This window comes from Ammospiza nelsoni, chromosome 5 (genome assembly GCF_027579445.1).
Source record: "Ammospiza nelsoni isolate bAmmNel1 chromosome 5, bAmmNel1.pri, whole genome shotgun sequence".
Lineage (NCBI taxonomy): Eukaryota > Metazoa > Chordata > Aves > Passeriformes > Passerellidae > Ammospiza > Ammospiza nelsoni.
In genome coordinates this window covers 58,581,808-58,594,802 of record NC_080637.1, presented here as the reverse complement: position 1 = coordinate 58,594,802, position 12,995 = coordinate 58,581,808, and the positions used below count along the sequence as shown (strand labels likewise).

General features: G+C 39.1%; 1 protein-coding gene across 1 annotated transcript in view; it reads right to left on the bottom strand.

Moving 5' to 3' along the window:
- Positions 1–4,373: 4,373 nt before the first annotated feature.
- The window catches only part of SCUBE1 (signal peptide, CUB domain and EGF like domain containing 1), a 194,894-nt gene continuing 186,272 nt past the window's right edge, over positions 4,374–12,995 (bottom strand). The window contains exons 21-23 of the mRNA XM_059472548.1: positions 12,554–12,706; positions 12,012–12,091; positions 4,374–10,974 (exon numbers count right to left, since the gene is read on the bottom strand). Of these exons, the coding sequence (XP_059328531.1) occupies positions 10,822–10,974; positions 12,012–12,091; positions 12,554–12,706 (386 nt within the window). The 3' untranslated portion in view covers positions 4,374–10,821. The remainder of the gene's footprint in view (positions 10,975–12,011; positions 12,092–12,553; positions 12,707–12,995) is intronic.

Sequence of the window (12,995 nt, the reverse complement as noted above, 5' to 3'; positions counted from 1 at the left end):
CCTCTGTAACTACCCAAGGGTAGCAACAATCCTTTTCTCTACATAATCACAGAATTATTCAGGAGGAAGGTATATAAACTAAAGGGCAAAATAGGTTGGCCAGGCAGAGAGAGAGTAGAAAAAGATTATAAATGGTGCCTACGTGCTGTAACTATACATCAGCACTCAGCAGCTGAGGATCTAACTCAAATCTCCAGGTTGGATATCTGAATAGTAAATGCAGGCAAATTTTCCTCTTCGCCTGAGACTGTGTCTGCCTCACCATGTGCTGTGTTCCCACATTTCCTCAGCATAAAGGCTCCACTAGGATGTCTCTAAGGAGACCTCCCTGATTAAACAGCAGAAGATCAAAAAATAGTTGGATTTCCAGTGTTCCCTGACTGTGTTCCCACCCTGCTATCCTGAGTTTCAGCATATTTTTTGCTAATATTGTGGTTTGGGGAAAGAGGATGGCTGTGGTGTTGATCTTGCCCTAGTATTGTAAAATGTGGAGGTTTGATCACTTACTAGTAGTCCTCCTGGGGACCTTGCTTACTGAAAAGGCCACCCTTCCCTCACTTCTGTCTTTGTCATGTTATGTAGTTAAATCTTTTACTTACCTTAAAAAAAAAAAACCCAAAAAACCCCCAGTATTTTTCCTTAAACAGACCAAGCAGGAAAAGTTTAGGGCATCTTAATGTTTTTGTTCAGTAGTGCCACGGTGATCATGCCCTGTCCAGAGGCAAGGGGAATGTGGTCCTGTTTGAACATGAGATTTACATAATTCTTTTTCTCACTGAGTGTAGGCAGCTGCTTTCTTGCTGCTTGTTTGCACTTCCACATCCCTTTGGATGGGAGTTGTGGCTGCTGGCTGGCTGTTTGGGTGAGTTTGCAGGTCTGGGGGCTGCTGCTGATAAACTCCAAGTAATAAATAAGACTCAGTGAGAATCACTGATGGTAAGAGTAGAATGTAAGTGGGATCTTCCCTGACTTTGTCCAGCACTTACATAATGTGGTCTTGCTCAGCTGCTGTGCTTGGTAGCTTGTTTTAGTTTTTTTTTTTTGCTAGTTTTTCACAACAGCAGTAATTCCTGGAGCAGGGACCAGCACTCACTATTGTCCTACCACTGCTTCAAGCACTGTGAGGCTTTCAGGAGCAGTCCTTCCTGCTCTGATGGATGCTAGAGCCACAGCCCAGTACCACTGCAGGTGTTTGTGGACAATCTTTACAAAGAAAAGTCACCACAGTATTTTATACTGATTGTTTCCTTAGGAAGAGTGGCTAATTCACAGTGCCTGAACAGTGCAGCCCTTACTCAGGCAATGGGCTTGTTGAATTTAATGGGTTACTTTACGTAAGAATTCACAGAGAATGTAAAAAGATCCCAGCAAAGCTGAACTTACTAGCACTACCCCAGTCTAAAATAAGAGGATTTAGCCTTCTGGCACTATCCATAGGAAGCCAACCCATGGAGCCCTTGAGCCTCTCTGTCACAGCAGGCTCCATGACTTATCCAGCACCACCACATTTAGGTCCTACCATGCAGCAGTCTGCAGCAGAAATTTATCATGAGTTACCATATGTGAAGCAGCATTTGTCCCCAACAAACACAGCTAGAGTTTTTCAAAGTTTTGTGAGTCTGGCAGTTTGTGGCTTTATTCCAAATGTTTATGGCTGTCTCATCCAAATAGATCTGATGTGCATTCCCCACTTCATATTCCTATTGTTTAATGTTAGAATCTTCCTCTTTGCCAACATGGCATGGAAACCTCAAGAGAGATAAAGATATAAGGGGCAGAAGAGACCTTAACAACACAGTGAAAAAGAGATGAAGGGACATATTTTTGGTGCACTTTAAAATAAATAAACCATTTGTTTTCAAGTCAACAACTTTGTCAATGGTAAAACTAGAACTTCAGAGCATGGAAATCTGTGTTAGGGGCTTAGATAAAAAGAACATAATTTGCTGTAAATGTTTTATCATAGCAGTATATGTGAGTTTAAAACTTCAGAGAGGTTTGTAAGAAGGCTGTTTTACAAAGGGAAAATGAATTCTTCTGCATCAAAAAAAGCAATCAAGCAATCACTGTGTATAGCTTTTGCCTGCTTACTTTGTGGACAGGTACAACTTTTGGGAAGGTTTTGCAATATCCACATGCCAGCTGGAGTCTGTATGAGATCTATCCCATACTTTGGCTACTCTGGGACAGTGGGGCTATGCTGTCCTGTTGTGTGGCTGGATGGTCACCTGAGTGAGGAGGGAAGCCCACGATTTCACCTTGGAATGGGTGCCCAATGTGAGCGTGAAGCTTGGAAAGAGCTCCAGGGAACACTTGGCAGGTGGATGAGTGATCTTAGCAGGTTGGACTCAGCCCTCTCTCAAAGTCTGGCAAGAGATCAGTGTGTGAAGGACAATAAACCAAACAAATTGTCTGGCACAAACAATACTTCCCCTGAGTGTTTTCCCTGAAGAGACAAATTTACTGCACCCACATTATGTGCTGACATAACATACACTGACAAGTGCAGGTGTTTTACTCTCAAAGAAACTCTCCCACTGCTCATGCAGTTAATGGAGGGAGGCTGCCCTCATTCTGGGAGTACAACAATGAAAAAGCACCTTGCCAGGCAGCTCCAAGGATCTTGTCCAGGTAGGCAATCCAACATGCTGTCCTCAGTCCTGAGGCATCCTGCTGTACCTCCACAGTTTTTCACCAGCTGCTTGGGTGCCTTCAAAGGCAGATCTCTGTTCTTCCCTTTCCCATGTCTTTAGGCATACATACCATGCTGTATAATATATTATTTTTATAAAAGTTGGACCATTACTTAGGAATATTGTTCTACACACACAAGTGAGGTACACGTGCTGTTATTCTACAGGTTAAGAAATGCTTTTGGAGTGTAGCATACCTCATCCTGTGCTGACTGCCCATTTAGATATTGTATTTAAGAGGCAAAAAAATTATGGTTGTTGAACAGGATAGGCCCTTTCTGTGACACCAGGAGTTGGTTGATGTTGATTCCTGGATAAAAGAAGAATAAATAATCTATGCCCAGCCTGCTTTCACTTACCTGCTGAGTTGTGCCAGAGTGCTGTTCCTCAGGCTGTTACATTTTGTATACTTGTTGGGAAGTCACAGCAAGATTGGAACTGAGAATGGACCCTTCTGCAGTTTACACCAGGCAATGCCTGTTCCAGTAAATGAGAATCTTGTATTTAAATGAAGACTGTCATGACTGCTGAAACTTAAGTGGCTGATACAAAATTGCCTGTTCTATTCTTGTTCAGAAAGCCATCAGTTTGACAAGCAGGACTTTCATGAAGCTGTGCTGACTGTGACCGATGCCTGGGTTGTCCCCCAGGTGTTTTTTCAGTAACTCCTAGAATAACCTTTTCCATGATTTTCCCAGGCACTTGAAGTGACACTGACAGGCCTGGAATCTCTGGAGTCCTCGTTCCTTGCCCTTCTTGAAAATAGAGACAATGTTTGCCAACTTCCAGTCAGCTGGGACCTCCCTGGATTCCCATTCCAGATTTTGTCCTTGTGCACAGATACTTCATTACCAGTAATCAACTTGATTTCCAATGACTTTTAGGAACTTTGAGGTTCAGCTTTTCTGTCTTTGATAGGAGCTGGCTTTTCTTGTTACGCATTTAAAGCTCTGAAGCACAAGGACAGCTGAGTGCCATTTCATATGGCACATCTGTAGTCCCATAAAAGTGACGTTGTGTATTCTTGGAATGCAGTGAGGATAGCTGCCATTTTACCCAAGTGAATTTCTACCAGCTGGAAAAGGCAGTAATGGATATTTTACAGCAAGTGTCCTGATGCCTTTCAAACCTGCCAGACACCAAGAGTCATCAGTCATACCAACAGTATTTATATAATGAACAATATATATAAAATCAGCAAAGCTGATACTGTCACATCATAAATGCTTTCTCTTAACAAGCTGAACTGCTAACTTGAGGATAGCAGCAGAATGGCACATGCCATGCTGGAAAATGAGAGATTTCTCTCTCTTTCTTTGAGGCTGCTTTTCAACAGAGGGCTGTGACAAGGGCAGCTGCATGAGCTATACACGGTAACACCAGATTTAGTTTAACAAGTAGTTAAAAGTCCTGGAGGAATATTGGTCATCTAGTCCTTTGCTGTAGCCAGGATTTCTTCCTTAAAAAACACTCCTTGAAGCCTATTTGGAAGGAACTTGTATCAGTGTCCCACAGACTCCAGCAGCTGGATGAAAAAGAAAAAGCTCTGTTGCTTAAGGATGAAAATTGGACCAAAATATGTAAATGCTATCAAAAAAGAAAAGTTCTCTTCTGATTCTTGTGCAAGAAGCCTTGTCCTATACAAAAATAAATGGCAAGCAGGGGTATCCATTCCATTTCAAGTTTATTATGAAAGTGATTTTAACAAAAAATTTTATTACATGCTTCATTTTTAACTTTGACATAGAAATCAAAGCTATTAATATACAGAGGCAAAAGGAAATGTATTTTCTTATAAGGTACATTTACAACAACATTTTCTACTATAAATCTGACAGAATTGTTAAAATATTGGTAAAGCTTAGCACTGTATTTTATTCTCTAAGTATCAAATTTTGTACAGTTATTCACTACCCTTGTTCTAAACTATTATTGTACATTTCATATGGAAATCGCTGTTTGTACACAATTTACATTGGTAATAAAGCTTAGAAGTCCCAGCAGCATCTACAACAGTTCAGTTTAAAATTTCACTCCTGCCCAGTGGTTTACGTGGAGCAAATTGATGCAGAAACCAGTATTACACCCTGTGTGCTTCCCCCTGAAATCCAGCCTGCCAGAAATTCCTGCTTACACTGGTGCTGGATATGATCATAATGAACTTTTTTGCAGGTGAAAGTACCACTGGCCTCAGTGGTTTTGGGTAGAAAAGGCTCTGTGATCTGATCCAATGTTAGGTTTTATCACTTCCACTGCTCCCTACAAGCATAGAGATCCCACAGATTTTCTTGTCTTTCTACTATCCATGTGTGTAATCTATTAAATTCCCTTGTATTTCTGAGTTCTGTGTTGTTTCTTATCCTAACAATGGAAGAAGAACCAGCACTAACTTTAAGATACATATTCTTTTTATGCTTTGAAAATGGAAAGCACTTTAGAATGACACTTGATAGTCAATTCTGTTTAAATTAGAATGTTCAAGTGCCCCAGAAAACTCTTCCTGTCATGTCAGTGAGACTGAAGAAATAACAGGAATCTGTAATCTGGAATGATAAATCTGGCAACTGCCTCACATCCACCCCAGTCTCCTAAAGTATCTTTATAATCAACATGTTGAGACCCTGCTGCTCTCAATGCAAATTAATGGCCTTTCTAAGTTATAAAACATAGAAAACAATATTTACAAAATAATTTTAATTAAAAAAGTAACAAAAACAAACTCTAAAAAAGATATTTTCACAATAATTAAAATAAAGTTTAATTAATCAAAGCCACTTTTTTCTAGATATTGAGAAAACTGAATTGCAATTGTTTGTATATCTTTAAACTTGTTATCTCTGCTCTCTGAATACAGATGGTTTAAATTATTAGATCTAAAGGTACTTCTGTACATTTTACTCTTGTATATTACACATTAATTTTATAGATTAAGGGCTTTATGATGAAAGAATAAATAAATGAAATAACAAACTGGAATTGTATATATTCAGATCCTTAGATAACAGGTTTTTGACATTGTCTATTTTCCACTCTGCTTCTATTCAGATGAGAGATAAAACACAAGACTTGTCTCTGAATCCAAGTCTCTCGCTGAGGAGTAAGTTCATAGTACCTTACAGAAATTTCCCTTCTTCCATAAATTCTTCTGGAAGACTAAATATTCCTTTTCCCAAGTGCTTACAACAGTTTGCCATTCTAGAAAACTACTTCATTAAAGTCCCAAAGTACAGAGATTCTATAAGAACTCCTCCAATTACTCCCATTCCTATCAATCAGTGGTTTTAAACTATGAAAAAATGCAGCTCCTTGAACTTGTGATACAGATATAAGGAACTGTGTGTGTCACTCATTCCCATCATTTAGAAATCATCCAGACCCCTGAGGTGGCTGAGGAGTTTGCCACTGGGTCCAGCTGTTGAAGATTTTACTCCAGCTAAGTTTGTAAGAGCAATCAAAGATATTTAGAGTCCAGACATGGGAGCTGTCACAGAGCAGGTGAGTTTTGCTGTCAAACACCTGTCAGCAGGCCCTGTATTAGAATCACAGCGCTACTTTTGCTCTTGAAGTTCCAAACCTGCTATATGCAAGATTAAAACTGGGTTTTTTATAGGTAAAACTGATCTGAGAAATTTGAATGTGTTGGGCAGGCTTATAAAAAGGCACAGGGTGGGGTTTGACTGTCCTTTTGGAATGCTGAACACATGTAAAGGATGTTTCTCACTCATGTGGCAGCATCCTTGCATTCTGCTCACAGACAGGATATCAGGTGAGCTGTGCCTTTAAAATCCGCTGACAACTCAGAATGTGGACCCTCTGAAAATACTCTGACCAATCCTATATTTATCTAAGCTAGTCTAAAACTAAACTAAACTAAACTTGGCTTACAAGGTAAGCTAGTTTTAAGTAAGCTTACTCTAGAATAAAGCTGCTGTGTAGAAAGGATTAGTCTAAATCTTAAGTAGTCATAACTTTATTCTATGGGGATGGCACAATGAGGAAATAAATTTCATTTGAAAAGTTGGTCTTTAGGTAAAAATCTAATGTCTGATGGAAGAAGGAAGACAAGGCAAGAAAATGAGATGAAAGAAAGGCTTCAGTTATTATTCAGTTATTTTAAATCCAGTTTCAGCGAGCTAAATCTCCAGGCAGGATGTCTTGTTATTGAAGGCAAGATGCAGTGTGGCAGAAGAGGTGGCAATGCACTGAACACAGAATCCTGCTGCTCCCTGCGTTCAAGTGACACCCAGAGGCACCTTTGTGTCCTCAGCACTTTCAAGGCACAACTTGGGGCTTGATGAGCAAATTGTGATTGCTGCAGTGTCCTGGACTGCACCAGGTGTGCAGGCAGTGATTTGGTGGCCTGTGAGAATGGTTAGGGATGATTCACCACCACCTCACTAAAAACAAGCGCACTCTTTAAAGCAGAAAGAGAGGCTTAAAATGGTAAGTGCTGCAGGTGCAGTTTTAAGCATATAGGCATTTGCAAATTAAAATAAAAAGCTCTGTTTGTGCCACGGAACTGGGCAATCACAAATGGGCACTTCTTCAGTCTACCTGTATTAACACATAAATTTGTTGTTGCACCTGTCCTGCAGACAACGTGTAATTCTGTAAGAACAGCTACAGGGCTGTATTTATTGGTATGTTCAAATGAAGTATTTCACATTTAGGGTAAAAGGTAAAATGTATATTCTCCTACGTTCCCGAAGCTGGTTTGCTTAAAGGCAGCTTTATTTCTCCTTGTACAGTTTTTGATTCCCAAATGTGTGTAGGTCTCATCTGTAGAAGAAGGCATTCTTTGTTGCTGTGCTGTTATTGTGCAGTAGCAACAGGTTTTCTGACTTTGACAATGAAAGCAACAAATGAAGAGCTGAACTCATCTCCTATTTGGTGACTGCCAGTTTCTGTAGCTGTAAACCTAGTATGAAATTCAAAGCATTTTTAACTTCTAGAGCTGATATAAAAATTCTATGCTGTTTTTCCAATCAACTGAAACCAGTTCAGACTGCCCTATATACACTTGTCATTACTTATTTCATTAGAAATTTGTACATCCAAGAGCATTTCTATGCAGAGTGGCAAGCGTTCAAGCCTGACTCATTTTCTAAATATATCAGATATGAACCCCCTCAATTCAAAAGCATTTAAGTGTCAACTTTTGAGGGTCAAATTATTCTCCTTCTTTCAGCACCTTCCTTCAGCAACACAAAGCCTGTGTTTGCCCCAGAAGTCCACGAGTGCCTTGTCCTGGCTGTGGAGTTCCTGCCCTGATGTGGCTCTGGTGAATATCAGCCTCCTTCTCAGGTTGTCTGTCAGGATGAACTGGACACAACCCTGCTTTTTTGTAGTGTGGTTTTAAGTCAGGGCAAGTGGTGCCAGAGCCAAATGCAATTTCTCTTGCCTGTATTCACTTCTCACAGCTCTACTGAGGTCCCACTACCAGTAGCCAGAATTGGGACATGTCCCTCTTATGGTTTCTCTCTGGCACTGGGTTTCCCATGGAGCTTGGAACCTGGAAAATATTACGGTGCTGCCAGTGGTTTCTGGATTCTGGCATCACTGTCATACAATGGTATTATGTCCAAACATGTTGGTTGTTAAACAAAAATTTTAGCAAGGATTTTACTAAACTCAGTGTACAATAACAGATTCTGAAGTTTGCTTGCTCAAATGTGAAATACTAAAGATCACTGTAAATCATTTGTCAAGTGAGGAAGCTATTTTTCACCATATTTTCCATATATTTTCCTTCATATCTTTCATTAGAATAGCTGCAATCCTGACTCATTTTAATGGATCTGAATAAAACTCTGAATAACCTATCAGACTTTGAACTACTGTTTGGCTAAAGTAGTTTTTTAGCTACATACTCCTGCATAATTGAGTACCTGAAAAAATTTTGCTTTTTAAAAACTTTTTTTTTTGTACAAATGAGTACTGTCAAAGAAAAAAATAATGAAAATTTGTTCTTTTTAGTGACCCTTGGTGAATCATAAATAAAAGTAGTTTTAACATCCTCAAGAAAAAGTTAGGTTAACAGCCTTTAACAAAAGACCTTTATGGAGAAGTGACAGTTTTTAACAAGGGTAAATGTATATATTAAAAAGAAAGCTCACCAAAGATCTAAGGTCCACGAGTGGAAAAAAAATGGTTAGACTATAAAGTCAGGCTGTTCAGGCTTAAAAGAAAAAAATTCTATTCTTCATCAGAAAAGCAAAGAAGGCAAGCAAAATTACAAGATGATTAAGCAGAAAAACTAAACAGAATACTTAAGGTGTGTTCTCATAGAAATGGAATATTCAACCGCTTGTAGTTAACAGAAACCAACTGTGTAAGTTTAGGCAGTACTTGCTCAAGGACAAAAAGAAAGTGTCAGAAGATAGCCACAACCACCCCTAATACATGTCTTTGAGAACATACAAACATGTGTTAAACTACAGGGCAGACAGGCAAAAAACCAAAAAAAAGCAGCAAAGCAAAACTGTGTGTTAGTCTTCTTCTGAAAGGATGCTGCCAGGAGAGTTCATTTCTCCATTTAATAAACTTGTAGAGTCAAAAGGGAAAATGATACAGAAGAGGAAGGGACTGAAAAGGAAAGAGGTTGAAATACTGATAGAAAATAAAGGCTCCTTTCCCATTTGATTTAGCTTCTGTGCCAGGAAACAGCAGGAAACCCAGAATTTACCATCATGGCAAACCCTCTGTCACTCTGTGAGCAGGGCCTGAGCACACGGCTAAAGTTCTCCTGCAGTCCCTGTGCTTGATGGGCACAGTGGCTACAAATCTGGGATAAAAGGGAGAGCCAGGTCTCTGCAAACACAGAGCCTGCCCTCCAGCTCCTGCAAAACCGTGTCCTGCTCACCCCCGAGCCGCTGACAATCTGGGCCTTGGACACAGCTGTGTTCCCAGTGTGTCGAGAGCAGGTCCGGCAGCTGCTGCTCCCACTGCGCTGTCCTGAGGGTGACTCTGTTGGTCTGCATGTGGGGGGTTCCCAAGGGAGAGGCAACAGCTGACCCTATACTGGGCAGCAGCTCCATCTCCACTGATGCTATTTTTCCTGGAATAATACATATTGAAAGAGATGGTCCCAGAGTAAACCATTATCCAGTATTTTAAAACCTCAAAAGGCTTCAGTTGGGTGCTAATAGAAGTGACAAGCACTTGGAGAAGTTATTTAATTGTCTACACAAAGTTACATATAGATATGAGTAAATAGGGTGTGTGGGAGTAAAGATTTAAGCATGAATAATATTTACAGTAACTAGAGATATCATTACTAATGTACCCACAAATAGAAGTATATATTTATATATTTATATATTGTACTTAATTAGATGCTCTCTTAATGGAAAGAAAACCAAGACTACTAATGTTGTTGTTCATTTCTCACATATCCTATTGTAAATGTCTTTAAAAGGATCGACTGATGAATGCAAATCCAGAGCTAATCTGTTTCAATTAAGTAATTGACAGTGGCAAACCTCTGAAGAAATTTAGAAGAGGACAGACAAAAACATTAGGACATTAGGGCATGGGACTCAATCTCATGTAATTCATAGAACAAAATTATACATTTTTTTCTTCTTTTTTTCCTTTTTGATTTCTACTTGGACAGAGGTTCCACCAAGCCACAAATGAAAAATAACAAAATTTAGATTGTTTCATTTTCTTCTAAAGATTCAAATATAAACTTCAAGTGCAATTCAAAATCCAAGTATTATTTATACGACATACTTATTTCTATAACAGAACTTATCTACAGGTAGTTTAATCATATTTTAATAAATTCCTCCTTTTTTGACAAAAGTTATTGTTGATGAAAAATAAAAAGCTAGAAAGAATATTTTTACATAGTGAGATTTCAGATGAAAAGTGAGGATACACTAGTGCAGACACAAATTTGGATCTCCAACTAGACGTACTCAGGGATGCTTTTTTTTTTTTTTTAGTAATAATCCCATTCAGAACATTGACTTTTAACAATTATAAAACATTATAGGTGTTCTTCATTAACAATTGTGAACAAAGTCTGCAAAAAAGAGCTTTCAAATTAGCAAATGTTTCTACTATGGAGGAAAGATAATATTTGACAGGAATGCAAAGTAACCAAAACTTGAATACCACTAGACTATTTGTATGGTCGTAGAAACCTGGAAACTTTCGATCGCAGTAGCTTTATAAATGATCTTGGAAACATTTCCTTTGACTCTTGTGCTGTGTACTTGAAATAGTTTTGAGGATGTGCCAGTACATCAAAGAGAGCTTTAATCAGTTTCTTGTCCTATGGAAAACAACACAGATATGTTAGATAAAAGCAAGGTTTGGATTTAGTGTCTGCATAGGTTTCAAAACTGAAGAACAACCAGGTCTGTTTTGCAAAACTTGAGTCTGGGTAGAAGAGTATAAGGAAACTGCTCCACATTGCAGTGGAGTTTCAGAGGGATGAGTCTGGCTGCTGTGCTGGATGCTTTTTGCAGGGCTCCTGGCAGGAGCATGAACCACAAACTGCAGATGTCTGCACTAGATCTGCAAGCTGCCTCTGACTGTCCTTCCCACCTGCTCCCTGCTTCTGTCCAGGCCATCCCTCCATGGATGGGAGACAAGGCTGGTCCTCAGGGATGCTGAGCTTTCTAAGGACCTCCTGTACCTTGGGAAAGCCTTGACCCAGAGCCTCAGCTGAGCCTGTGCCTGGCACTGTGCACTGCAGCTGGCACCTGGGCAACCCAAAAGCTGGAGGGAGAGAACAGTGCTGGACAGGGATGGCCAAGGGAGCTGGCACTTCCTCAGCTCCTGTCCTTCCAAGCCCTACATTTACACGGCTCAATTTTGCCCTCTGACCAGCTGTTTTTTCAGTTTTAATTAATTAGTAATTACAGGTGTTGCTTGTATCTTTGGAAAACTATTTCTTATTGAGGCAAGATAGTGATTTTGGTAAATACATTTTTTAATGCACAGCAAACTTAATGAGTAATTTAAACATTTAAATGCCAGACTGAGGCTGAAGAAGGCTCTTCAAACAATAGGTCCTTCATTCTTGGCAGACTAATTTTTTGAACATACAATCTTATTAATCATATTAACATATATCTCATTTAGTTCCTGTTTCCACAAAGGACATAAGCATGTTCTGAGCCCAGCTTAGTTACTTGATTTTGGGCTGCTTCAAATACCAGCATAAATCTAAGAACACAGAGAATTGAATTTGGGGTCACACTTGAGCTTTAAATATGACTGTATCAAGGTATTGAGATCTATTTTAGGAAAATGCTTAGGAAAAGGAATTCTTGGTTGGCTTCAAAGAAAGCAGAAATTTCTTACCTTTAAGATTTCTTGATGGTTTTCTGATGCATATAATCGGCCATCTCGAACAATGTCTTCTATTAGTTGTTGGTAATCCTCTGAAAAATAAAGATCAGGTGAGTGATTGTGACATCCTTTGGGAGGGCAATAGTCAGACATGAGCTAGACCTCCTTTTGAAGACAGATCTCAGAAATTTTGCATCCAGTTAATTATTCAGTGTCTCAAAGATTGCTGTATTCTAATTTAATCACCTTAAAATTCTCTATTTCGTTATAAGAGTGGTTTTGAATTATTGCTATAAATACTTACATCCTCAAAAAACTACTCCCTCCAAATAATAATGGTGTATTATCTCCACTCTAGAGATGAAGAAACAGAATTTTTCAAACATTATATATGTTTTATGCATGTCATTTCAAAGTCTGCAACTAAAATTAAAGGAGGTACATAAAGTTTTTCCTCATTCTTCTATCTCTGCAAGCAGTGTGAGAGAGATTCTAAGCGAAAATTTTCTGTAATTCAGCTATAACACAAAGATGAAAACCAATTCCATTCTCACCATCATAAGTCACATAGGGAACCTGAAATCCTTTGCCACTGTTTCCTTCATTTGACTTGAACTGAATCCAGAGTTTCCTTGATCTTGAGGTAAATGCAATAGGTCTCTCATAGGTCTGACATGTTTCATACGTAGTAATTGAAGTAGGAGAAGCTAGAAATAAAGTTAAATAATGTTCTTTATATAACAATTTTTGCACCCTTCCTCATCTAGGGGTTAGGCATGTCAAATTGACAAGACACTTCTCAGCTGAAGTGTCCTGACAGCAGAAGCTTTTTGTGACAGAACAGTTGTTGTCCTTATTTGCCTATAAAGAGAAGTAGGTTTTTCCACAGAGGTATAATTTTTGATGTTTAAAACTACTGTCAATATTAATTTTTTTTTACTACTCTAGCATTGTATCCCAGAGTGCCCATATGCTTGTCCCAGACAGGTGAGGACA